The sequence below is a fragment of the Cimex lectularius genome, unplaced genomic scaffold, assembly GCF_000648675.2.
Source record: "Cimex lectularius strain Harlan isolate CLEC.00 unplaced genomic scaffold, Clec_2.1 scaffold8, whole genome shotgun sequence".
Lineage (NCBI taxonomy): Eukaryota > Metazoa > Arthropoda > Insecta > Hemiptera > Cimicidae > Cimex > Cimex lectularius.
The window spans coordinates 1,755,241-1,781,997 of NW_019392656.1; the positions used below are offsets into that span (position 1 = coordinate 1,755,241).

General features: G+C 31.4%; 2 protein-coding genes across 5 annotated transcripts; one reads left to right on the forward strand and one right to left on the reverse strand.

The window, feature by feature from the left end:
• Window positions 1–1,547: 1,547 nt before the first annotated feature.
• LOC106669670 lies at window positions 1,548–6,265 on the forward strand. Of its 4 annotated transcripts, none has more exons than XM_014399306.2 (10): window positions 1,548–1,879; window positions 2,332–2,588; window positions 2,650–2,837; window positions 2,890–3,054; window positions 3,127–3,297; window positions 3,366–3,632; window positions 3,693–3,900; window positions 3,956–4,167; window positions 4,222–4,384; window positions 4,831–4,944. In XM_014399306.2, exons 1-10 carry the CDS (start codon window positions 1,850–1,852, stop codon window positions 4,853–4,855), a joined length of 1,686 nt encoding a protein of 561 aa, XP_014254792.1. In that variant the 5' UTR covers window positions 1,548–1,849; the 3' UTR covers window positions 4,856–4,944. The 4 variants fall into 4 exon arrangements, with proteins under 4 accessions (XP_014254792.1, XP_014254791.1, XP_014254794.1 ...); XM_014399305.2 differs by having other exon boundaries at window positions 1,552–1,879; window positions 4,222–4,326; window positions 4,831–6,265; XM_014399308.2 differs by lacking the exon at window positions 3,366–3,632 and having other exon boundaries at window positions 1,552–1,879; window positions 4,222–4,326; window positions 4,831–6,265.
• LOC106669669 (cyclin-T) lies at window positions 6,154–25,806 on the reverse strand. The gene is made up of 10 exons (XM_014399304.2): window positions 25,374–25,806; window positions 19,049–19,259; window positions 18,845–18,968; window positions 15,366–15,411; window positions 14,135–14,225; window positions 13,871–14,056; window positions 13,745–13,787; window positions 13,559–13,658; window positions 11,571–12,846; window positions 6,154–7,411 (listed from the first exon to the last, which is right to left on the reverse strand). Exons 1-10 carry the CDS (start codon window positions 25,517–25,519, stop codon window positions 7,382–7,384), a joined length of 2,253 nt encoding a protein of 750 aa, XP_014254790.1. The 5' UTR covers window positions 25,520–25,806; the 3' UTR covers window positions 6,154–7,381.
• Window positions 25,807–26,757: the final 951 nt, after the last annotated feature.

Genomic DNA, 26,757 nt, shown 5'->3' on the forward strand with positions numbered 1-26,757 from the left:
TTATATATTTTTTCATTTCCAGTCGTGATATATGAATTTATTTAACAAATAGACAATTTTGGAGCCATTGTAGGATTGTATGGAGCCAAGGCACAAGCTTATATTATGTCGGACACATCGAACAACTTTTCTCTGCATAAAGGGCACCTGCACGGGCTTTCGCCCAGGAGCGGGACCCCTGTGTCAACCTCGTACGACCTATTCTTAATCAGGTAAGGACAATCCTCGTTTCCGACTCAGATTCACAGACAGCCATTTACAGTTCACACTCTTTGTTCTGATTGCTTATTATATAATTATAATAACATGTTTGTTTATTTTTATACTCCATAAATAGGTTTTTAATAATTATTTTTTATTTAATCTTTTACAATTGTGCAATTTACTTTCTCAATTAATTTTCCTTCTTGAATGTATAATTTAAGTTATTGTTCTTTCACATGGACAATTGTTGTATATTGCATTTTTGGCATTCACCCATTTGAACAAATAAATAAAAAAATCAGCACTGTAGTGATATAGGAAAAAATACAAATTAAATTCGATATGTTAAACCAGCATAACTCTGGAGGAACCTTGTAAAGTTTTATAATTTTTTCTTGAGTTTTATGGGGGCAAGGCAGTGAGATTATTTATCTATAATGTAACTTTTCTGATGAAAAATACACAATCAGTGCCGGCATTTTCTACATGCATGTCTTCATCATCGTCATCTTTTATTACATTTCAGTGGCAGATTGTTCACTGTCATGTACATCTTGTATTATTTCTTCTGCTTTTACTATCATCTGTAAAATCTACTAAATCTTCACCAAATTCACCCGAGAGTTGTTTAGAGAACTTTCAAGATTTTGTTAGATTTGTCTTATGAAATTACCTAAACAGTTAAAAACTAAAATCATAGCTATTACAAAAGAAAGATTAAAATATGATCACCTAACCCAAAATAATACAAATTATTAAACTTACATTAGGATGCAAAAACAGTACGCAGTTTCGAAAACTTTTTTTCTTTAACTCCCTAGCTAATGAGATAAATAAAATAAAAATGGCACTTGCTGCCTCCAGTTCTTGAAAAGGCAGAGAACAAAAAATAAAAATACAACAAAAACGAAAATGTAGTACACATTACCACTATACACCCACTGTAGGGTTAATAAAAATCATGGAAAATTACCAAACACCAAAAACTTCTGGTACATGGTATAAAATTATGCTGTTTCAGCATAGATATAATTTTAAGAGACTTCATCCATTTACTCATTAAAGCAGTTAACAGAAGACAGAAAAATATATCAGCATAGATTGTTTGAGTTTTTTTGTTAAGGTGTTTTTAAATAAAATTTGGTGCTATTTTGAAGTATGTATATATACATAGTTTATTTATATGTATTTGAAAATGGCACAAGATTGCTGAAACATTGTAATAATGAATTTTATTTAAAAAAACATTCGTGTAAAAGGCCTACAAAAGAAAAATTAAGCAATCTATAAAAAGAAAAAACGAAGGAAAGAATAATTTTTCTTTACAGAAAAATACAGAAAATAATGTTTTATGAAAGCTTCTCAGCCTGTCATTGATACAAGCAAACAATATTTGCTGTCATTTTTGACAAGGCCAGTTTAACAAGAAAAGTCAATGGCTCAGGGAAAACAATCGGACAGAAAGATGCCATTAAAGCAGCCTTGAGCTTATTAATGATATCCAAACAGGCCCAAACTGACAAGACATGACATTTACCAATAGACAATGTTTTGAAGAAGCTATTAAAAATTCTGAATGATAGCTTAGCAAATACTAAGAAGGTCTTTATAAGAATTGCCATTGGTTTAAAGTCGCACACTGATCATGGATGTTACTGGGAGTTGTTTTTTCATGGTAATTTTTTTTTTTTTTTTTTTTTTTGTTGATGGCTTTGTCTGTAATAACTTCAATCCTATTGCTAAATTGTGAATTGTCTGCAAGATGATGAACCTTGCAGCTTGATCATGGTAATTCGTTCGTGTCTTTTTTTCTGTGTTGTCTGAAAAGGAAGAAAAAACCTTGGGTTTGTTGTAAATTTAGGGCCGCTGAAATTTGAACCCGAACCCTTATCTCTATTATTATTCTCAGTAGTTGTGTCTGTCAAGACTGTTTCGATATTTTGACATTTTCAGTTAAATTCATTAGTTCGAGTTAATTTGACTAAGCTTGTGAATTTAAGCTAAGTAAATTAAGTTTATTAATTGGGGTGATTGGAGATGATCAAGTTGAAATATGTGCAGAATCATGAAACAAATTGCTTTGTTAAAACAAAACAGAAATGATTTCATTTAGTAAAATTATTTTAGATTACAGCAATGAGTTTAATGATAGTCAAAGGTCAAATTATTCCACACATGGAAGAACCTGTTTCTGTCGCTTTAGACCAGCTTGTGTACGAGGTGACGTCTCAATACATGGATGGTGTGAACTGTCTGGTTTGGGTAACAAACCGAGGAAGTCCGTATGAATGGAATCCGTCGATGTTCTCACCCCATGTCATCGTAGCTTCAGCAGATTCTGTCCAGGAAATACTAAAATATTCATTTGATTACAACTGTCAAGGGTGCTAAATTATAAAAATTAAATTCCTGTTCAAATGCCGATTTTCTTTTTGGTACTTCTAGGTATATTGTGCAGACATCAAGCCCAGAGGAATTTTTAAACAAGTGGGAATTGACGCAGTCGAACCATTTGAGAAGGCACAACCCTAAAATGCTGTTCCTGCCCTGGGACGATAGAGCTTACTCGGATGTCCTGTTCAATTCTGAAGTCGCCAATTTTTTGTCAGACTTGCTGGCCATTCAAGTCCTAGGTGCGATAATTTTCTTAGAATATCAGTTATTTTTATTGCAATGCCGTTTCAGAGAATGGACCTACTCCAGATGACATTATATTTGAAATAGTTACCAATAATTTCTACGAGGCAATAGACACCCCCGATCACGAGGCTAGTATTGTTTTAGGCGTATGGCCATTGAATTTAACGTCTAATTGGTTCCCTGATAAGATTTCAGACTTGAAAGGAAAAAGTAATATTTAAAGATTTCTTGAAAATGATAAGTATAGTACAATTTATTTGAACTGTTTATAAAATATTCCAGCTATCAAATATGCCACACTACAATATCCACCTTATGCCCAGTTAACGCCGGAATTCGATGGGATGGACGTGAGGCTCGCTCAGACTTTTTGCGAGCATTATAACTGTTCTCTGATTCCAGTTTCTGACGACAACCTTTGGGGCGAGCTATGGGAAAACAAATCAGGCAATGGTACTACAACTGCAGTCAAAATGATCGATTAAAATTTTATTTAATTACTTAGCGTATAAAACGTCTAGGTATTGTTGGAAATGTTTATATGGGAAAGGCTGACATAGGTGGTGGAGCGGTGTATTTGTGGTACAATGAATATAAGAATTTGGATTTCTCTTATCCCTATCTTGAATCGAGGGTGACCGTCCTAGTGCCGAAACCAAGACAGTTGCCCGAATGGAGTATTCCTATAATCGCATTCTCTCCGGCTATGTGGGGAGTGCAGTTTGCCAGCATTGCAATAACCGCAGTTTTATTGTTTACCGTCAATAAAAATGCTGAAAAAATAGCTCGTAATTTATTTAATTTACAATCTGCTATTCAAATTTTTTCACTTTGATTCTTTTTGGTAGCGGGTATTGAAGAAAGGCGTAAAGGGGAATTTGCAACATTCAGCGGAATTGTGATGAGATCGTTCGGTATGGCTCTTCTCCAGCCTCCGGGCATGAGACTTATATCAGGTTCTGTACTGCAAAGATTCTTTACACTTTTTGAAATTCTCTTTCTGTTGTTTACGACAATATACTCTGGAGCGCTTTCTTCAGTCCTAACAGTTCCGGTGTAAGAAATTTCTTTGCTTTTTTATCGAGCTGCATTTGAACAAGCACTTTTATAGTTACTACCCACCCATCGATTCGCCGAGAGCATTATACAAATCAGGAATTACTTGGATGGCCGATCATGACGCATGGGTCTATTCTTTACAACAAGCAACACAGCCCTATCTTCAAGGATTGGTCAAGCAATTCGAAGCTCATGAAACTAATAATTTAATCGCTTATTCTAAAAAAGGTGGATACGGTTTTGCCATAGAAATAATGGCGGCTGGTAAGCACTTAATCACACTGTCAAATGACGCAGTTATAATTATTTTAATCGTAGGCCATGTGACACACACAGCCCATCTCAGCGGCGAAATGATTTTAGGACTACACGTTATGAAGAAAGAACTGTATACGAGCCCATCTGTCACAATCTTCAGAAAAGGTACTTTACGTACAAAAATTTTCCAATATATAATCAAAAGACAAAAAAACGGACACAGGTTTGTTGTTTATTTCAAACTATATTTTTATTGTTATATCAATTACAACATATTTATGTTAATTAAGCTAAATTAAACGAGATCAGAATTTTATGAATTTTATTAAAAAATATAATTACGACGGTTTGAAAGAAAATTCACCAAAACATTGGAAAATCAATTAGTGATAGATTAAAATTTAACTAACTTTTTTTTAGCTAGTTTGACTCTTAATTACACGCAAAACTAGGAATTAAATTGTTAATTAAATTCATTCTATTGCTAAATGATTGTCCAGTATTTTGGTAAAGTTTCTTTAAAACCATCGTAATTAAATAATTTTGATTAAACATAATTTTTTATTTCATTTAATTTGGTTTACATTAAAATATATTGTAATTAAACGATAAAAATACATAGAAATAAACAACAAAATGTCTTATATATTAATTACAGCCAATTTATAGGATCTCCGTATGCCGAGAAGTTTAATTGGTTAGTACACCGATGCTTAGACGCTGGCCTTTTTCTAACGTGGGAAACACATTCCACTATCAAGTATCTCTCTTCACGTTTACAGACTGCGCTTAAATTGTCAGAGTCGTCTGGGCACGAACTCGACCACCCAGTAAAACTCAAACTCATTCACGTTCAGGGAGCGTTCATCTTACTCTGTTTCGGATCATCAGCTGCTATTATTATCTTCCTTATTGAAATTTATTACCATAAACTGGTAAAAAAGTAAATTATTCTTTTATTAATTCAAACAGTTTTGTTCTCTGTCTAAACTCAAGCAATTGTAATTATTTGCAATAACACAAAATTCACTTAGGTAACAGAAGTTTATATTGTTTAAGCAAGAATAAAAATATCAATGGTCATATTAACAATCTACTTTATTATCTAAATATTTACATTTTTAATTTATGCAACATTTTTGAACATAATTTTGTAAAATATAATTAGGAGGAAACATGTTATAAAAAAAATGTACATTGTGAACAAAATTATACCTAATCATTTCTAATCACAAACTAATGATGGAACACAATTAAAAACCCTCGATGTCATTAATTTTATATTTATTCATTTGAGTTTATCAATACAAAAGAAAAACAACCTTTGTTTTATAACAGAATGCATCACAAGCCAATTCTTCAATTACTTATTCAGCAGTCTTATTATTGTGACTTCCAAATGTCTGACTTTAAACGAGAATAATCAAAATGCCAAACAAAGATTGTTATAAATTCATCAGCATCCTCCGATACAAAAAAGAATACTGCCAGCATTAAAAAAAGAAAAACGAAACATTTTAAATGTTTACTTTATACTTCGGACAACCTACAGTAATTGTAGATAATTAGTAGTAAAAAACGTTTTATTATTAACGTCATCCGCTTTGTTTTTTTTTTTTTCATAACTACTAAACATTTGATTTAGAATTATAAACTGAAACCAAATCACACTATCATAATTTACAAGATATATACATACTGCATATACACGGCGCTTAATGTTAAACAATAAAATAAATATTCATTTAAGTATAGGTACAAATTATTGTTACTAAAGGAACACAAAGACTTATTTTAACAAATTCGATGTAGCACACTGGACGGCCTCAAAAAAGTAAAACAATGACTTTCTAAAATACAATTCCCAGAGACTCAATATTTACACTTTTCGGAAACTATATTTAATCCTTGGTTAATTAATAAAAAAAAGAAAATAATACACTTTTTATGTATCTATGAGGTAGATAATAATTATTAACAATTATTACTGTGGAATTTAAATTCCATTTTTTTTTTTTCCTAAAGCCCCTAATTTTTAATAACTGGTTACATTTTTAACAATAACCATAAAAGTCCTTGCAGTGGATGCACTGTCCACAAAAAAGAAGACGTCGAATTAAAAAAAATAATAATAATATTTATCAAATCCTTATTCAAATTATAAATGAACTCCTTGATAAATTTTATTCTTAATCGCAAGACTTATATTTTAATTTATATACAATTTTATTTACAAAATTTACATTTTGGAATCGGAGTAAATCTACAATTCAAATAAGGTCAATTCCTTTTAGGTTTTTAGTTAGAACGTCGCTTGTGAAATGAAGCACAATCAGTCAACTAAACTTCGGCGAATTACATTAATGTAACAATGCCCACAGTCGTTAATAAATACTCAGGCTGAAGAGGAATATGTTACTTTTAGCTATACAATTTTTATATTTACGATTAATTTTAAAATATCTTTCTCAAAGTAGTAAATTTATAACAACTCAGAAATAAAAATAAACAGTTGTCATAAAATATCTTATTGCTGAAAGCTGTAAGAAGCTTTTAATGGATTGAGAAAACTGTTAGAAGCTTCATTTATATAAAAGTTCATTTCTAATTTGATATTTTACATGATCAAGGTAAATTTGAAGAAACTTAGCGTTTCTTTAAGTTTTTATTTTTATAAACAATGTATAGAAATGTTTATTAAGGCAAGAGATGAGCTTAATACATATTGTAAATGTATGATTTATTGTACAACTAAATTGAATGAGATTCAGGTCAGAAACTTCACCTTTACTTTAAAGAAAAATGAATCACAACCATAAGTTTTTTACATTTACTACGTTTTAATTTCCTTTTTACATTTTTTTATATTTTTGCTCTTTTAAGAAATCTTATTGTGCAACATTACATATTTCTGATATTTACAAGAGATGCACAAAAAGCTTTCAAAAAAATTGTACCAACAATTCTATGAACATACGTAAAGAGGCCGAGCCAAAGTATAACCATAAATAGTAAAACATTATGGCCTGTTATTATATGTGCGATTGTATTACCATACATCAAGTATATAAAAGAAATAATAAAATAAAAGAATCAGTCTTGTTAAACTATTGGCAAAGCCGGAGCCGCAATTCAAGCTTTTAAAGCCCTGCGTATTTTTAATCCTGCCGTCAATCCTTCAGCCGAAACGACAAGAGAAACCGTTTTAATAACTTTGCCATTAGTGATGTCCAGAGTGGTCCATTCCAACCTGAAATTAGAATGGTTCACATGTAGAATTATTCACAACGGACATCATAACATTTTTTAACTGCCATGTAATTATAATGCCAGTGTTGGAAAGACCTATGTAAAAACAAATTAACATATGAAAACTATCAATATTCATTCATTTTGAATATACATAACTAATATTTATATATGCTTTCTTGGTCATCTTAACCAAAGTTAAGTTATTTTAAGTAAATGATTTATTATTTTTATGCAAAGTGAAGTTGAGGTGAAAAGTGTCAAGAATTTGACTCCCGCTAGTGGCATTAAATTTTCATCTCAACCTCATTGTCCATAAAAACTAATCAATAAAGGATTAATTCTAAATTATGTTTAAGTAGTTGTAAGATCAAATTAAGTATCCCCATTTTTTATTATTAACTAATATAACAACGTAAAAATTCAAATACTAACAATAATTGTAGTAGTCAGCGGATATCTTAAATTGCATTATCCGATTTGCCTTATTGTAAAATAATAAACTAATAAAAATATAAATAAAATAAGAAATTCGCAATCACTAATGAGTTTGAAGGGACCACACTTTATTAGAAACTCTAAAATAATCATCAGTAAACAGTCGAAACATGTTTTAATCAATACTTCACTTAAATCAATGACAACTATTAACGTTCTATATAATAACCAAATTTGAATTTTAATATTAAGAGAAATATTGTTCAGGAAAGAAAGATGCTGTAAAATATTTCATAAAAACTCCAGTGTAGGTTTGTAAAGATTAGAAGAAAATTATAAATTGGCAGAAAAGGCAACAAATTTAAGTTTATAATATTAAAAATGTTATAAAATGAAAAACGTAGTAATAAGGAAATGTGAAGCATTAAAAAAATTAATTGTAGAAAAGTTATGCATACTGGTAGTAAATACTATGTACACAATAAAAAAAATTAATTAATTTTAAAAAAATGGGGTGCCGTGGCCGTAACAGTTTAGGCATTGACACGGCACTCATTAATGTACAGTAAAGGTCCCGGGGGTTTGAATCCAACGGCCCTGAATTCCAACTCGACATAATTACAAACATTTTTTTAAATTATTTGGAGATCGTGAGATGCGGTCTGGTGTGACCGTAGGTTTTAGAAAAACATTTTCTTTATCGTGCATATTCTTTAGAAAATGTTTTTCTAAAACCAACGTCAAACCAGACCGCATCTCACGATCTCCGAATAATCATTGACTAACGGTCACTAAACACCACACTTTTTTTTTTTTAATTTAACCCCGGCACCTGAGGGTAACATATAACCTCGCAGTTGAAATACCCACACATTATTTTTATTTTTTTAATCACTGTGTTAATCTACTTCAGAATTTAAAAAACTTTTTAGCAGTGTTTGAAAATCACAATATTGTAAGCAGTGGGAACCACAGTTGGTAAATTTAATGTAATCGTATCGCATGCGGGTAAAAAAAAAGAAGATAAAATCTCCATTATCGTTATCTTAAATAGATTTGTTTGACATGCCAAGAAAACCATGCACAACCATGCTTAAAAAGAAGTGAGTCGATTAGCTTCAAATGTTCTCATTCTATTGAGGATTGGCTTTGCAAAAAGATAAGTTACACCATTGTATATACAAACCAATTTTTTCAAAAAAATAATAATTTAAAAAAATAAATAAATTCACATTTTAAAAAAATTGAAACTGTTTTAATCACTAAATAACAAACTCTGTGTACAATTAAACATTATCCAATTATGCAATCAAGCAAGTTAAAAGTTAAGTAGGTTTTGGAAATTAATACACAGATTTTTCACTCAAACCAGTGAATTTATTTATTTATAAAATATAACAATTCAATAAAATTGATTACAAATAGAAAGGCACTTAGTTCCTTTAAACTGAAAAAAATCCTCTGTAATTTAAATAAACTATTTTATAAATTCAATTCTGTTTTTACAGTTAAAAGTAAAAAAATTGAATAAAGTAATTTTTAGATTATCTAAGTTCACCTATAAATATAGATTATGCGTATATTTTAAAATATATATTTCCTCTATAACAAGAGTATTCGCATCATGAGTACTGGTATTAAAATTATAACAGAAATTAATAAAATAAAATCTACACAAGTTTTAACAAGTGAATAAAGAAAAAGAAAAAACAAATAAACAGCCAACCTTCTCCGAAGAAAACCCTAAAAGCTAATAACATTAATAAAATTCTACAAACAAAAGAAATAAAAACTATTTTACACAGTAGAATTTAAAAAAAGACAAGATGAGAAATATAAATTTGTAACTTTTCTATGTAGGTTAAAATAAAATAGTTTTCAGAAGATAAGTCCACTTTTTCTTAAAACATGTTTTAAATAAGGAAAACATGGTCTCCTTAAAATTAGGAACTTTCAAGATTATCCTACATATGACACTTTTTCCTTTTTTTTTGTATACTGAATATATACATAATATAGATATATAATTATGTAGATATAAATTCAATTTAATGCATATAAATTAAATTTTCTACAAATTTTAAGTAAAATTAAATGAAAATTTCGAGTATAGCAATAATTGGCACTTTTTATTTACATTATGTTTTTGTCTAATCACCTAGTGGCTCATTGCTCTTAATAAACAATCACATTTCAATATTAATTATTTCAAATATACAACAATATAAAAATAAAACTACTGACTCAATTTACGACTAAAAAAATCAAATAATGTGAGAATAGCATATTGCACTTATAAAAAAAATCTACATTTTCAAATCCATAGCACCATGCAATCTAAATTTGTATACGACTTATACTGTCTATCATCATGCAGTATAAAATTATATAATATTTTATACTTAATAATAACTAAACTCCTTCCAACAAAAAATTGAACAATCACATCAACAAGAGCCTTTTAATTCAACTTTGATTAATTAAAATAAACCTATTCGCTCAGGGCAAATAAAATAAATTTCTTAACACCATGGTAAATTTTAAAACTATGATAAAATGGAAGTGAATAGAGACAAAATGAAACCAATAGTTTATAAAAAAAAGAGCTGTTGCTTCTTTTAAAATAACTCAATTTTGTAATGCTAATAACAAATAGACTAAATTTTTTTTTACCCATGTGATGTTTTAAAACGCCCTAGATCAATTTTCAACAGTTACCGATAATTTTAAATATTGGAACATAATAATTCATTCCAAAACGCTTCAAAACCCATGACCAACAACATTATTCAAACATAAAACTACAAGAACTATATATATATTTTTTTTGTTATTTTTTATTTAAAAGATGTTTAAACTGTCCCTCTTTTTTATTTATAGTATTTTTATTAATTCACAAGTGTTTATTTATGTTTTATTTATGTTACAAAGTTATTCTACCTAATTTCGAAAAGTAATTAATTATCCATTTTTAATTTTCTAAAAATTTAAATGAAACGGGCTTAATCAGGAGGCGGTGGCGGTGGAGGTGGCTGAGGTGGAGGCGGTTCTTCGGGCAGTGGAGGTGGTGGTGGATAATTAGGGACGTAAACTTGTGATGTGAAGTACGGGAGCATCTGAGGATGATGCATTAATGGGATTGGGTTGTAGCCGAGTGTGGGCGGAGGAATGTTCATCTGTGGAGGTACAAAGTTTCCGGGGTAATTCGGATGAGGAGGCCTAGGACCCATGTTATAACCACCTCTATTTCTAATGTACCTACCTCTTCCCCGGCCTCTGTAATTGTTTTTATTATAGTTCATTTGTTCCGGTCTGTAATAATTGCGATTATTGTATTTTTCACGGTTAACATTTGGGAAGTGATAAGCATCTGCAACTATTTCTTGGTTATTATAATTACTAACAAGATTATTATTTTGTTTGTTCCTATTATTATTTATATTATTTCTGTTATTATTATTAGTAGGAGTAGTATTAGTACAATTGTTGTTACTAGATTCTGACTTATCAGTTTGCTTAGATTTTTCAGCTTCAAAAGACTTTACTAATTCTAATACTGCTTCTGTCATACCAGGTGGTGTTTTGTGGACTAGATCATCGTCAAAAGAAGAAGAAAGATTATTCAAGGCAAGAGGTGATAAAGAAGAATTTAAACTACTAGTGTCATTCTCATTAATGTCGGAGTTGGAAGAACATTCCATTAAATCTATTGTTTTATTTACCTGCAATGTCGTTCCATTGGGCCTGTGATATTTTGAAGGGGGACCGGCATTTCTGTCTTCGCTTCGATCCCTCTTGTTAGACTCCTTTATCTTGTCCTTTGGTATTTTAATCTTAAGGCCAGTCGGTGAAGGTACTGAAGCAGCAGCGATCCGATCCTTTGGAATTTTAAGTTTAAGGATTTGTTCGGGCTGTTGCTGATGTAACGTCAATTTTTCTTTTGGTATCGTTATTACTATCGGGTCGGCTTTCACACTATCGCGATTTTTATGCTTGTGTTTGTGTTTGTCTTTATGTCTGTCTTTGTGTTCTTTGTGCTCTTTATGTTTCTTTTTCTTTTTCTTCTGCTCTTTGTGAGATTCCTCTTGAGCAGAAGTCGACTGAGGAGGGGTGGAATTTAAAGGTTCGATCACCGGAAGGGATGTTTCCACAGGGGAATAAGTTTTATTGTCTAAGGGTTTTTCTTCTTTGATTAGGTTTTCGGTTTTGATATGTTCTTGAACTTGAACAACAGGAGGAGGAGGAGGTGTAGGTTTAACATCCTCAGTCTTTGAATATATGGCGAGTTCCGATTCTCGGGATATACTTCTTTTTCTGGACGTATCACTTCCTGGAGTAAGAGAAGGCAATACAGTCGGTGAAGGAACTTTTATCCTGGTCATCGTTTCCATCGGAGGCGTGCTCTTTTCGGGACTGAATATGGACCTTTCCACTTTAACGGGTGGAGGAGGTGCAGGGGGTGTTTTTGGCTTAGGTGGAGCTGAATTGGGAGCATGTGGATGTATCTGATGTTTATTGATTGTGTGGGGTGTTATTTCTGGTTTTACATCCATTACCGGGTGTAAAATTTGAGGTGGTTGTGGCTGTTGTGGTTGGGGATGATGAGCTTGAGTCGGCTGTGGTTGTGCCTGTGGCTGCAGTTGTTGGTGACTAGGAGGTAACATATAACTAGAAGTTCCAACAGCACGCACATTGTTATTCAAACTATTCTGCGGGAAATCACTTAAACTGCCACTCGACACTTTATCATATTTTTTATAAGGAGGTGGAATCGGTTCATGGTTTCTAGTTGGATGTTTTTCTTCCGGCCTCCTCATTTTATGGTGGAGATGGTCGCGTTTCGCCAGTGCTGGATCTTGGCCAGCGTTCGGCTTGACCGGCATAGACCGACTTTGATTCGTGCTTCCTCCACTACTGCCACTATGAACTGGTGGTTGCGTCCTCTGGGGAGGGCCAAACATACAAGACGATTTTGATTGCATCCCATGGGAGTCAGGCCTGAAATATCCACACATTAAATAATTATTTACACAACCCTACTATAATAAAGTGATTAAATAACCATTTAATGCTCAGTTCATACTTTATAACACAAACATATTTTAATTATAAATGATTTTGTATTTAATACGTATGTACTGTCAACTTTTATTGGCTATAATATATTTAACGTCATGCTGCATACATGCTATTAGATGGATTACTAACAATAAAAATCACTTTTGGATGGATTTAAAAAAAAATTACAATTTTAGAGGAAACAAATGAAACATTTGGGGGCGAAGAAAGGAGAAGGGAGGGAGGGAGAGAGAAAAAGTGAGAGACAGTGGGTCGATTCTTCCCATTCAAATTTTCAGTAGTCCAAATAACCCGTTTACCTGATGCAACGAAACACAATGTGATCCAACGCTTTATCGCGTGTTATACACCACAGTATAATACAGTAGTATTCATGAAATGAATAGCTCTGAGGAAGAATGTTGGGAAGACAGAAGAAATAGCAGCAGCAGCAATCAGTTAGAGGTTAGAGCAGAGTGGTACTGTGCCGCGTGTCGGGTAAATGAATACGTGAGTAATAGATTCTTATGGAAAATCAGACTTCAGATTGGCATGGGGTGGCACTGCAGCATTGTGTTGCGTTGTTTCAGGGAAGTGTGAATGCAGATTAAACTCATTAAAACAAAATAAAAATTCAGTTTTAGAAACTAACCTTGAATGATGAGGCATATTAGGATGTTTTTTGAAGTCTGGATAGTGCCTTTGAAATTCTTGTTTTTTCTTCATGTCATCAGAACTGCCAAAAGAAATAGCTAAATCCCCCAAAAAAATAAAGAAAGAAATTATCATCCTGCAGAATTATAAATATAAAAAAGATTTGTTTTGTAACTGTACATACCAGATCCACTGGATCCCTCACCATTTCGTTTTTTATCTCCATCCTAAAATTAAGGAAAACAATTGGTAATACAATTATGGGGAGAAAAATGAACAGTAAACTTCAATCACAATGAGTAGTACTTACATTCCCAAAGGCTGATAATATAGTCGAGTTTTGGGTCGACGAGAGCGACATGATCTTTTTCTTCAGCCTTGACGGACACTTTTCAAACATGACTAAAAATTCGTCCGTCAACTGTTCCAGCAACTCTTGAGTCACTGATTTGTCGACATACCAAAACCACGGTTTCCCTTCAGTGCTTTGAGGTATCTAAAAATTGCAAATTGCGGTGGTCAAGGGTGATGTTCTTGAACTATTATTGTTGTCCTCTTTATCAAAAATTCTTACCTCCCAGTTTGACCATTTGCACGCTAAATGGATACAAAAACAAGCGACTTCTGTAGGTTTATACTGAAGGCACATCGTCGTCAGATGAAGGCTGAAAAATAATTTAAAATCCGGTTTAAATAAAAAGCAATAATTTTCAACTAAATTTCTACACTATGTATATAATTTTTTTGTGTTAATAGTCAGCTATAAAATTATAATCTAATGTTTTATAAAACTAGTAAGGGACTTGAAGCTCATTTCTTCGAGACTACAGATTAAAGTGATGAATACTTTCTCTTCATTATTTTAAACCATTCCAGGCGGTGAGCATGATATCGAACTCTTGCTTCCCTTCGTAAAGTACTGAGAGTGTACCCTAACACTAGTCTCTTCACTTTTGAACTTTAGTTCAAAGGAACAATGTGTTGTTTAACACATTAAGGATGGAGGGATACTCAGGAGTGTCCTATGTTCCTGAATGTTTTAAAACAGTCAAAAAAGGCGTTTTCTAAATTTTCCACTCACACAGCACTGAAAATAATTACTTAATAAACAGCACACTGCTTCTATGAATTTGAATCTGAAAGTAAAGAGAGTAGAGTGCGATACCTGCGTAGAGGGGCGGTACCTAACTTTTGGAACAAAGAGTGCTGACCATTTGAAATGGGTTAATAAATGGAATTCAGTAGTTCTTCAGCGAAGTAATATTTTAATAATAATAATAATTTAAATAACATATTTGTAAAATTATATTGTGTATATTTAAATGAAAACTGATTATTATTATTATTATGTATTGTTAAAATAATTTAGTAATATGTAACCTTTAGTTAATAATAAAACTTTTTAATTTTTTTTTGCTTAATTGTTGCAAACTTAATATAACAAGTCATTAAGGTGTCCAACTCCTATTTGCCAAGTTCTGGTTTTGTATCTCTTGGGACTATTATTTGAAAATCATTTTGGAGGAAAAAAACAAGTATTGTAAAGTAGTCCTGGCCCCTCATCCATGACAATAAATGGGTAGGACTTTCTTGTATGAGAGGCATTATAATGTCATTTTAAAAAATTACACTTTTTTATTACAAAAAATATAAAAATTAAATTATATGTGAATTCAAAGAAAGTTCACAAAGCGTGGAGAAATGTAGGTGGCCGATGGCGTATTATTGAGCCTTAACAGGCAGAGTACAACTTTGCATCGTCGTTGTGGAAATAAAATTATATAATATAATAATATAGTAGTTACCTGTTAGATGCCATAAAGTACGAAGTCTGGGCCAACTCTTTACTGGCTGCTCAGTGAAAAACGTTTTCATCCAATTGTAGAACCAAATATGCAGGAAGGCAAGTGAGGAAGAACCCAAGAAAACACATTACATTCAGTCAGAGCCATTCTTTGTATTTATTTTAATCGTTTTGGGAATGGAACATGGAAACGTGGTGTGGGCATAAGGAGGGAGGCTTGTGTTCTGTCTGGAAAAGGAATGGAAAACGAGAAACAAGATACAAGAATAAAGACCGAAGACTAGGGTTTTTAAATGGCCTGATTTCTCTTAATTCTCTGTGAATAAAAAAGAGGGAAAACAAAAATTCTAATTATTTTTTGGATATTGATATTTATTTTTGGGTGGGGGCAAAAAATGATATGAAATTGTAGAAAAAAAATGAAAAATTGTGGTTTCAAATAAAGCAAATTAATGTTTTGACTAATTGGCAACAAAAACTTGTCACCCCCAAGATTGGATGTAGATTGGGGGTTGACACCCGAGAGGCAATGGTTGCTGGGGGCAGGAGCAATGGCGGAGGCGCTGAGGCCTTTAGGTGTTCCCGAAACGTTGGCTCATAGACCAGGGCTCCTTATGATTCTCGTATAATTTTTATATGTATGTGGCCTTTTACTTTTAACTTAATTGATTTTGATACTATTAAATTTTGATTTCCAAAGCAGATTTTTTTTATATTATTATTAACTTTTGGTGATGAATAATGTTTGGCTAGCTGATAGATTTTTAAAGGTGTTGTGTTAGGGGTGTACAATATATTCTTTCAAATATTTTTTTTAGAATTGGATTTATCATTCTTTTTATTTCACTTTAATTTCCTTAAATATATTTTTTGGGTTTATTTCTGTTTGGGGACAGGTCGATTCTCTTGCTCCAATTCTGATTATATAGGTCAAGAATGTCACAACATAGCAAAGAATAGTTGTGATGTTCTGAAATGCAATTAGAAAAAAATTGCTACAAATAAAAAGTAAATATTATTCAAAACCAATTAAATTAAAAGTAAAAGACCACACACATATGAAAATTATCGATTTGACTTTAATAGAATCATTAGGAGTCCTTCTCTATTAGCCAGCGTCTCGGGAACACTTAAAGGCCCCCAGTGCCTCCCTCATCGTTCCCACCCCCAGCCGAACCATTGCCCCTTGGGTGTAAACCCCCAATCTGCAACAACCCCGAGAGTCACAAACTTATATACTAACCAACTACAAAATAAATAAAATCTGTTAAAAGTTTCTGAATTAACTATTTTTAGGGGCACCTGAGATCAAAAAAAGCAATTGACTCAAGCTTTATTTCTTTCATTACTCTTTGTTTTTCAAAAAGTGGCCTATTATAAAGAAAGTGAACTGCCATTCTATTCAATTGAGATCAATAAAATCAAAACTAGTGAACCACACAAAAAATAAAAAAATAATTCAATAGTAATTTAAGTTTTAGTTTTTAAGTCCCATGGTTTGAACAGGGAACAATAAAATTTACTTAAGGCAAGCACAGGGTTGAAGGTATTAAAAAATTGCAGGTGACTTCTGAAATCTTTTACATATGTTCAATCTTTAATAGCGATTGAAATATCCCACAATATATTGTAACACATATAATACGATCTGTAGTTCAGTCACCAATTATCACACCAACAAGTAAGGATGTGATAATGATTGACCAAGCTGCATGTTCATCACACTGGACAACCCAACCAAAAATATGACTACAATTCTAATTTTTTACTTATTTATTTGCAACACCCTCCCGTTACCATGATCCTAAGATGTGACTGCTCATGATTGTAATGGCCTCATATCAGTAATCATGGAGGCAGTGTGGCAGAATATTTAGTTCCAAAGTTGTAACAGAAATGGCAGAATGAATATTAATACAGATTATTTTGGGAGATTAAATTGATTTTATCTTTATTTGCGACCCAATGATATATACAGTCGACTCTTGATAATTTGAAACCCCAAGGGACCACCACAAAAATAATTTCAATTATCAAGAGAAAAGAAAATCAAATTATTAAAAGTTGATATATGCGTTTTTACAAGTTATTACTTGAATTGTACATATACAAAAATTGTAAAAATAATGAAAAAGCGGAAATAGATCAACCACAAAATGGAATGTTGTTATGTATTATCAAAAAAAGATAATGAAGCGGTTTTTGTTTCCATGTGGCCTGGTGTCCTTTGTCTAAATTATTTTCTAATGTGACCTGTACTGAGAAAACATTTACAAAACACAGACTGCCAAACATAAGAAACTAGGCAACATTGGAAAAAAAAATTTTAGGTTCTAAGGAAGGAAGTAAACAAGATGTGGAAATTTTACAGAGAAAAAGTTCAAATTATAAAGAAGGGAAGTGGCACCACTTTGATTTTTATACAATATTCTTTCTCCCCTTTACAAAAATATCTTGTAATTAACTAGTGTATCAAAGACCCAGAATTGTTTCAATTTATCAAATAACCAACCTGCTGAGGAGTTTTTATTATTAAGAAATTCAAATTATCAAGTTTCGAATTAACAAGAGTAGACTGCATTTATTTATTTTGATTAGAAATGATTGCCTATTTTGTAGTATTTAATATAAATTTAAACAATAAAAAAAACAATTCCATGAACAAAAAAAGTCGATGTAATCAGCAAATCATGGGCACTCTAACCCACTATTTATGCTTTCCAGCTAAATACTGAAAGTCTTTCTTACAATGTTAAAATTTAATGAACACAGATATTAATAACAACTAATTAAAGCACGTTTAACACACATAACTGTACTGATCTAAGGACTTAAATACCACATTTCCCTCAACATGATTTCTTGAAAAAGGGTTGTGATGACAAAATATATCAACACTGGTTTTCTTGCAAGCTTAATGAATAAAGGATAATAAAAGTCTACTTTTGATACTTTGGGCACATGATGAAAAGAAAATTTTTATTTTAATTTACAACCTGTTATTCTATTTCAACTCATCTAATTTTCAGTGAGACAAATTAACAATTCCGCACAATCTTTGTTGCAAACAAGACCATTAATTTGTTTTTGAAATACAAAATTACACCAAAACAAACAGGAAGGTCAATAATCAGAAACTTTTAAGAGATTTTTGCTTACAAAAATAATTGACATATAGAAAAAAAAGAAGCCAATTTTTACAGAAGTAGGAAGTAATGAAATACAAAGAAGCATAATTTACCAAAAGGGATTTTGGAGCAAACATAAAAACAAAAGAAACATTTGAACAAATTAACTAGAACAGAAGCATTGTTAGGTGAAAATGAAAACGTGTAAGTTTAATTATTTTAAAAAGCGATGGATAAATTTGGTATATGTCCATGGGAAAAAAGGTGTCTGTACATAAGGATTGCACATATAAACAAATTTTACATGCAAAAGTTAAAATTTACTTCTGAAAATGCAGACAAGATTACTGACCTCTGACAAGATGACAACATCGGACGACATGCGTATGAGGGTGGTCGATTGCGACATCGAACCCCAGCGTTTGCAGCAGGATATTCTCGTTGACGACAAGCTCCTGTGCTTGCTCAAGGTACGCCTATTTTTGTAAAATAAGTTTTGTCTCTTAGTAACCATATATGTTCTGACATTGGTTGAACTAAAATCGCCAGAACTTACTTCTGATCGTATATCAACAGGCGGGTGGTCTCGGTGGAGGCAAATTTGAGCTACTTTGATAACGTATTCCAATTTCCTCGGCTGTTCCTCGACCTTGGCAGCGAGAAATAACGCTGCAGCTGCCATTGAGTTACGGTGGAACCGTGTGAACGAATGGAACATATAGAAGCGGTGCATATATACAATAGCTGTATTTATACATAGTTGAGTACTGTAAATCTTGTTAAGGAAATAACAGAAAAACAAGGGAACATACACAACAAACAAACAAAAAATAATAAATATTAAAAATAAAGGTTAAATAAATTAAAAACATATTTGGCTGTGTTCTGTTCTGAACCACTTTTAGAATAATATTCTTTGAGCAAAAAATCTGGGACAAAATATATTTTAGGAAAAAAACTATCTTATTGTGAATAATTAATAATAATTCTTTTTTTAATAAAGAAAACATATCTGTTATAAAGTGAAGAAAGTAGTATGAATTTTTTGGGATATGACATAATAAATTCAAGACCTAAACATTAAATAAAAATTTATTGTTGGAATTATCAATCTAAAAGCTGATAAAAGCTTTAACTGGGCAATGAAGTCTTGAACAAGGAGAGAGGAATAAAACCGTAAAAATGGGATCAGTGAATTTTGACACGTTTATTCTTTATTCAAAAGAATTCAGATTATAATAGATTAGAAGTGACAGCATTCTATTCAATTTGTTGGTACTAAGGACACTTTTCTATTTCACTATCTAAACCTAATTCATTTTATCACTAAAGGTACCTTATTTAACTAATTGATAAATACTTGAGATCTAAACCTATGCTTAATCAAGTTTTTAAAAGAGTGGATAATTTCTTAAAATTAAATCCACATCGAGTAAGTTATTGTTTGTAAACAGAAAACGTTTGTTGTCTCAAATGCTGTGAACCCGACACACCATGTTAAAAGAAAAATAACAAATATAGTCCAAATATGTAAACAAAAATAGAGACGAATCGATACTAGTTTCAAAACATAACTTTGCGTGAAAAAATCTATCTTTTATCTTGACTGTGATTGAATAACAGGAATTGCTCTAGAGATAAACACATTAACTTGCTTGCAAAACAGCGTATTTAATAGCGTTTTTTTTTTCCTTGTTCGGTAAAATGATTAATCAAAGTGTTCAACGCATTTGTACAACTTATGAATAGACTGGATGTAAAACTGAATAACTGCTGTGATAACGGTTATGGATGCAATCATTAAGACTGGCAGTAATATTGCGCAATAAATTTGAAACTTTTTAGTTTGCATATTTACCTAGTATATTCAAATTGAATACTAAAAACCACCCTTTAATAAGTGAAACATCAACAGTAGACTGATCGTGTCTGATTGATAACCATAGCCATCCAATTCTCGCTGATTTTGTAAAGTATTTCTTTATCTTCAGTTGGTTTACAACAAAACAAAATACCTTAAGTATTAAACAACAAATCTGGGGTCATTTAAATCAATATTGAATACAAGTTGAAAAACTAAGCTAATAACGAGGAATGCGACAATATTTTCAAACTAATCAAAACCATTAATGAGATATAAAAAATGAACTGATATGAATCATATACTAAGAAACATTAAAAATATATATATATCATTACATTATCTATGATAATATTAAAGAATATTTTTTTTTTTTTTTTTTTTTTTTTTTTTTTTTTTATGGGCATGGGTTTCTTTTATATGTGGTTCTGTGATGGAATACTAGACAAATACATCAATCTATATTATTTTTCTTTTAATGAGGAGCTGATAAGATATTAAATAACAGGTGGAACATTTTCACAAGGCTACAGAAGCCTCAAGACACAAATAATAATAGAATACCAAGCTTTAATGTGAAAAGGGCTAGCGATATAAATAAATAAACACACACACACACACACACACACACAAATATTCCATTAACTAAAAGACAGCATCATAAATATCAAACTGGCCAATGAACATGGAAAAAGAAACACATTTACACGAAATGAGGCAACACCTTTAAAAATCAAAACCAGGCAGAATTTTGTTGAATTGTCTCTGTTCTTTAACAAAAATTGCGGGAGTGTCAGTGGTTGCAACAGTTGCATTGAAACGGCGCTCACCATCGCTGTAAAACCTACAAATGGGATTTTTTTCAAAAACACCAGCACCCCATGTGTTATTCAATTGAACGATTGACCTTACAATGTGCAACAGCATAAGAAATTAAGAATTAACATAATTTAAATTAATCCATATTTGCTTAGCGATCATAATTGAAATATTAATTATTCTTTTTATCTAAGGTTTTTGATTGAGATGAAAATAATTAATTTAAATATAAATCCAAGTAAGTATTTAGAGATCATAATTGACCTAAAAATTAATTTAAATTATGTATTTCATATTATAAACTAATAAAATATTCATATCGTATGTATAAATGAATATACATACATCACCGAAACGGTCCCCCTAGATATAGTTATGTTTGTTATTAAAAATTGACTGTTCTTTTTAATTAATAATTTGTCAATTTAACGGATATTGGGGGGGGGGGGATTTTAAAGGCGACTAAATGTACATTAACTGGAAAAAGTGTAAATATTATGATTTAACATAAAGTGCCTAGAAAAACAAAACAATAATGTGTCAAAGTTGGACGACTATTTTATCAGATTACAAAACATGGTGAAATACCATAACGCGTTCTGACACACAAAACTGGCAAGAATAAGGAAGACTGGAAATGAAGGGAAGTCCTCAAGTTGCAAACAATTAAATAACATTTAAATTGTTTTAAATACTTATTGAGATCTGCCAGGTAACGAACTTGTAGCTTGATTTCTACGATCTTTCTGCATTTAATCTGTGATAGTAAGCTTTTTACAACTTTTTTAATTTTTTCCATTTAAATACATTTCGATCACTCCTCAGTAAACATTTATTTGAGCCGTAACAGACAAGATAAGAATATAAAATAGAGCTGTATGTTGAAGCTCAAATAAATGTTTCTGAGGAAGAGGACATGAATGCCTCAAAATGCATGTAAATAAAATTTTTAAAAAACTGGAAAAGCCTACTATAATCAAAATTAATAAATAGACATCTAACAAAAACTAAGACAATCTGATGAGTTATTAGTCTGACCAAAGCAACCACCAAAAATGACAAAATGCTGTAAAAAGTCTGACAGACAAAACAAATAAAAATGGGCAGAGATGGTCTCAGACCCATAAGCCAAAGTAATAAAGTTGTAAATTTCATATAATCCCTAAACAATTAATCTATTTAAAAAAATTAGAAAAACTAATTGATCAAGCAAAAATCACTGTTATTATAGAAAAACAAACTACGATTCAACATCGATGAGAAACGGAAATACATGGATGTTTAAATGATTTACTAAAAATGACAAACAAGAATTTTTACTTCTATTGTTTCGCATCTCACTTTGCCTATAACCACTTGCCAACGAAAATGGCGAAGAGATGAAGCATGACAGACCAAAACAGCAAGGATAAGCAGACAAAAATTACCACAAACAATCAAACATCATTTGATGAGATTCACAATGTAAAACACATTTCTAATGACTAGAAATATATATATTTTCAAAAAAGTGAAAAAGCAGTAGAATAAATTTACTGTCGACCATTTCTCGACAGAAACAAGGTACATTTGGGTCCAAGTGTTTCTCAATCAGGCTGTCAAAGCACATAGGGAAAAATAAATGTTTAACCACAAGAAAAAAAAAATATACACAAAAATATACCTTGAACAATAAAATATTTCACTTGATTTGCAAATTTCTATTTGCTCTTCAAACTTTTAAGATTTTTTTTTGTCCTTACATAAAAAGGTACATAAAAGTGTGCCTGGATCAATTATTATTGTATTAGAAGAGTTCGCACATTTCTCAGAATGGCTGAAACAAGGAAAATTCAGTATCACACTAACAAAATTAAACAAACTGAAGTTTATCCTCAACACAAAGAAACATGGCACTATTCTGCATTTTACAGTTGAACAAAATATTTCACTTGATTCGCAAATTTACATTTAGGGTGACCCTCCCATCCATGGGACCCGAACTACAACTGGGTGCACCGAGGTGTGTGTTTAAGTTGAAAATGGAAAAATATACTGAGAAAGAAAAACTCAGGCACTGGACAAACACTCCAGGTATGAGGCAAGCTAAGAGAATTATAAATCTCTCAAAAAGGAAGGCAAATGAACTCCTTTCTCAGCAGGCAGGATATGACAATACCAGCCACTGTACTCTTATCATCTAAAGATGGGTAAAGCTGAGAAGGAAACGTGCCTGCTCTGTCAGGAGGAACCAGGGACATTGACACATATCCTTGTGAATGTAAAGCATTAGCCCATTTATGGTACAACACATCAGTAAGATATTTCTCATACCAAAGGAGATCCATAAAGAGATACCTAGGAAAGTGCTAAGTTTTGTAAGCAATAGTGCACTTTCCAAGGTATGGCTTAGGGATTCCACAATACACCTGTTTAGGTCACAGTGGAGGAAGGAACGGAAAGAATGTGTCTTTGCAACAACACCCAAACCCTTTAAAAAAATAAATAAATTATAGAATCCAAGTTTATAAAGTTTAGCTTAGTTTTAGAGTAACATTGTTCAAAAACAAATATGTCCTTTTTTTGTGGACTTTTAAATTTTCATTAGCTCTTAAACTAAGAACTTACAAAAATGCATGTAAAATAGTTCATTCGGATCCAGTGTTTTTCAATCAGGTTATCAAAGTGCAAAAAGAAATTGAAGATTTTCACCAATAGAAATAAAACAAGACATTCCGCGTTGAACAACAAAATATGTCACTTTATCTGCAAATTTATATTAAAGGTGGTACAGAGTATAAAACTGTGAAGAATCAATTTACATATAAGGCAATTTTTTGGATAGGTTGCGTGTAATTCTCGAACCGACTGAAACAAGCGTCATTTCACTCTAATGATCAAAGTGCATTAAGTTTATGGAGTATGATTGTTGAAAAACAAATACATTGCTTTTTTCTGCAAACTTTTACATTTTCATTTGTTCTTATAATCAACAACTTATAAAAAGGCATATAAAATTGCTGATGAATGAACTACAATTGTTTTAGGACGGTTCGCAAGTCATTCTCATACAAGGTTCATTCGAGTCCAGCGTTTGTCAACCAGGCTATCAAAGCGCAAAAAGAAATTGAAGTTTTTAACCAAAAGAAATAAAACGTAACATTATTCCGCATTGAACAACAAAATATTTCACCTTATTTGCAAATTTATATAAAAGGCGAAGCAGATTGTAAAATTGTTTAAAATCAATTTACATAAAAGGCGGTTTTCAGATAGGTTGCGGGTAATTCTCGAAACGACTGTTTATAGTATAATGACAGTATACTGAAGTTTATAAAGTAACTTTGTTAAAAAAAATATATTGTTTTCTGCAAAATTTAAATTTTCATTTGTTGTCATAATCAAGAACTTACAAAAAGGCGTGTAAAATTGCTGATGAAATCAATGAAGTACTGTTTTAGGACAATTCACAAGTCATTCTCAAACAAGGTTCATTCAGATCTAATGTTATAATGCAACAAATTCTAGTTTATCAATGGACTTTGTTCTAACAATTTTAACAAAACAAATATTTTGCTCTGTTTGAAAAACTTAAAAAAGTACGTTTCATGTTAGAAAAATGATTGCGAATGAAAATAGTACAAGGAGAGCGTCAATTACGAGACGTTTTTTATCTGTGAGGAGTGCGAGAACAGCCTGACACAAGCAAATTTCCGTCCGTATTGCGTTACAGAACGTTTTTAGATTTCAATTTTTTTATTTTTATTTTTAAAACGTTTTCCTGGTTGGTTTTAACGATTTATAGGTGGTAAAAAGGCTTTTTTAAGGTTTAACGTTTATTTAAGGAAACGATGGTGAGCCGTGGATCGAACCGTGTGGAGGTGGTGAAAAATCGGTCAAAAAATAAATCCAGGAAACGCCTGGAATGTGCGAACGAGCGCATTTCGCAACGGGGAAAAACCACGAAATCACGCAACACCCCGTCGAACGTAGTATAACCTAGACTGGGGCCCGTCACAAACGGACAGCATAAATCCAAAAGGGTCCGATTACAGAACACAGCGTGAAATACAAAAGGAAAACGGGATTGAAAAAGTAGACATCCCGAAATCCTTCTGTAAAAAGAAAACATTGATATATGCAATAAAACGGGTGAAGGTTGCACCCGAGTATGAAAACAAGTAGTACACGTTTCCTGGTAGTGTTAAAAAGAAAAGGATACACTTGAAGTTTTTGCCCCATGTCTTGTATTAGGTTCGCAGCCTGCTGCCTTGAAGATAATTCCCTGTCCGCATCGTACCCGTGCTTTCTGCTTGGCGTATTTGCAAGTTGTTCCTTCGTAAAGTACCATTTTTCGTCAGCCGCCATTTAACAGAACGGAACGGAAAAAAACGACAGGATTGATTCCCGAGGAGGATCGTCCACCCCGACAGTCTCACTAATTCGAAAACGTTACCGCACTCGGTCCTAACACTACATATTTACTCTCTTCGACATTTCTTCGGATTTGAACTAATGTATAAAAAAATCCATTATACGAAACGTTCGGTCACTCCACTACTACTGCACATGCTTCGACTAACACCTTAACAACTAACAAGTTGACTCATATCCGGAATAACGGGATTCATATCTTTTCTTACGGATATTACTACGTTTATAACACTCGTACAACTTTGACGTGGACTTTTTTTTAATCGGCTTTTAATTTCATCGAAGAGATAGATAATTAAAATAAATTAAGGAGAGGAAAAAAAACCTTTCCCAGCGTTTAATTCTAATCAAGTCGTCACTTGCTTTCGTCGCGCCATCTACGTCAACTTTCTCATTTGAAAAATGACTCTTCTACTGCGTGCATCCTCCACGCATTCAAATTTATATTTCAAGAGAAACAAATAAAATTAACATAAATATTTATTATTAAAAGGATTTAATTAAAAAATCGTCATTAATTTAAACAGACTCATCTTGAAATTAAACAACTTTTACATTTGATCTTGTATATTTGATATGTAAATAAGATAAATAGTGATATATATAAAATATATTAAAAATATAAATAAATGACCTTTTATTTTTCAATAAATACTATAAAATCAAAAATATAAAAACAAAAGAAAATAAACAATTTAAAAAGCAACTTTTACATTTGATCTTGTATATTTGATATGTAAATAAGATAAATAATGTTATATATAAAATATATTAAAAAGTATTTCTACTCACTCAAAGTTCAAAATTTTACATTTAATCTTGTATATTTGATATGTAAATAAGATAAATAATGATATATATAAAATATATTAAAAATATAAATAAATTAGACTTTTTATTTACAATAAATACTATAAAATCAAAAATATAAAAACAAAGAAGAAAATAAACAATGTAAAAAGCAACTTTTACATTTGATCTTGTATATTTGATATGTAAATAAGATAAATAATGATATATATAAAATATATTAAAAATATAAATAAATTAGTCTTTTTATTTACAATAAATACTATAAATCAAAAATATAAAAACAAAGAAGAAAATAAACAATTTAAAAAGCAACTTTTACATTTAATGTGTAGAGATTAGTGACCGTTAATCTATAGTTA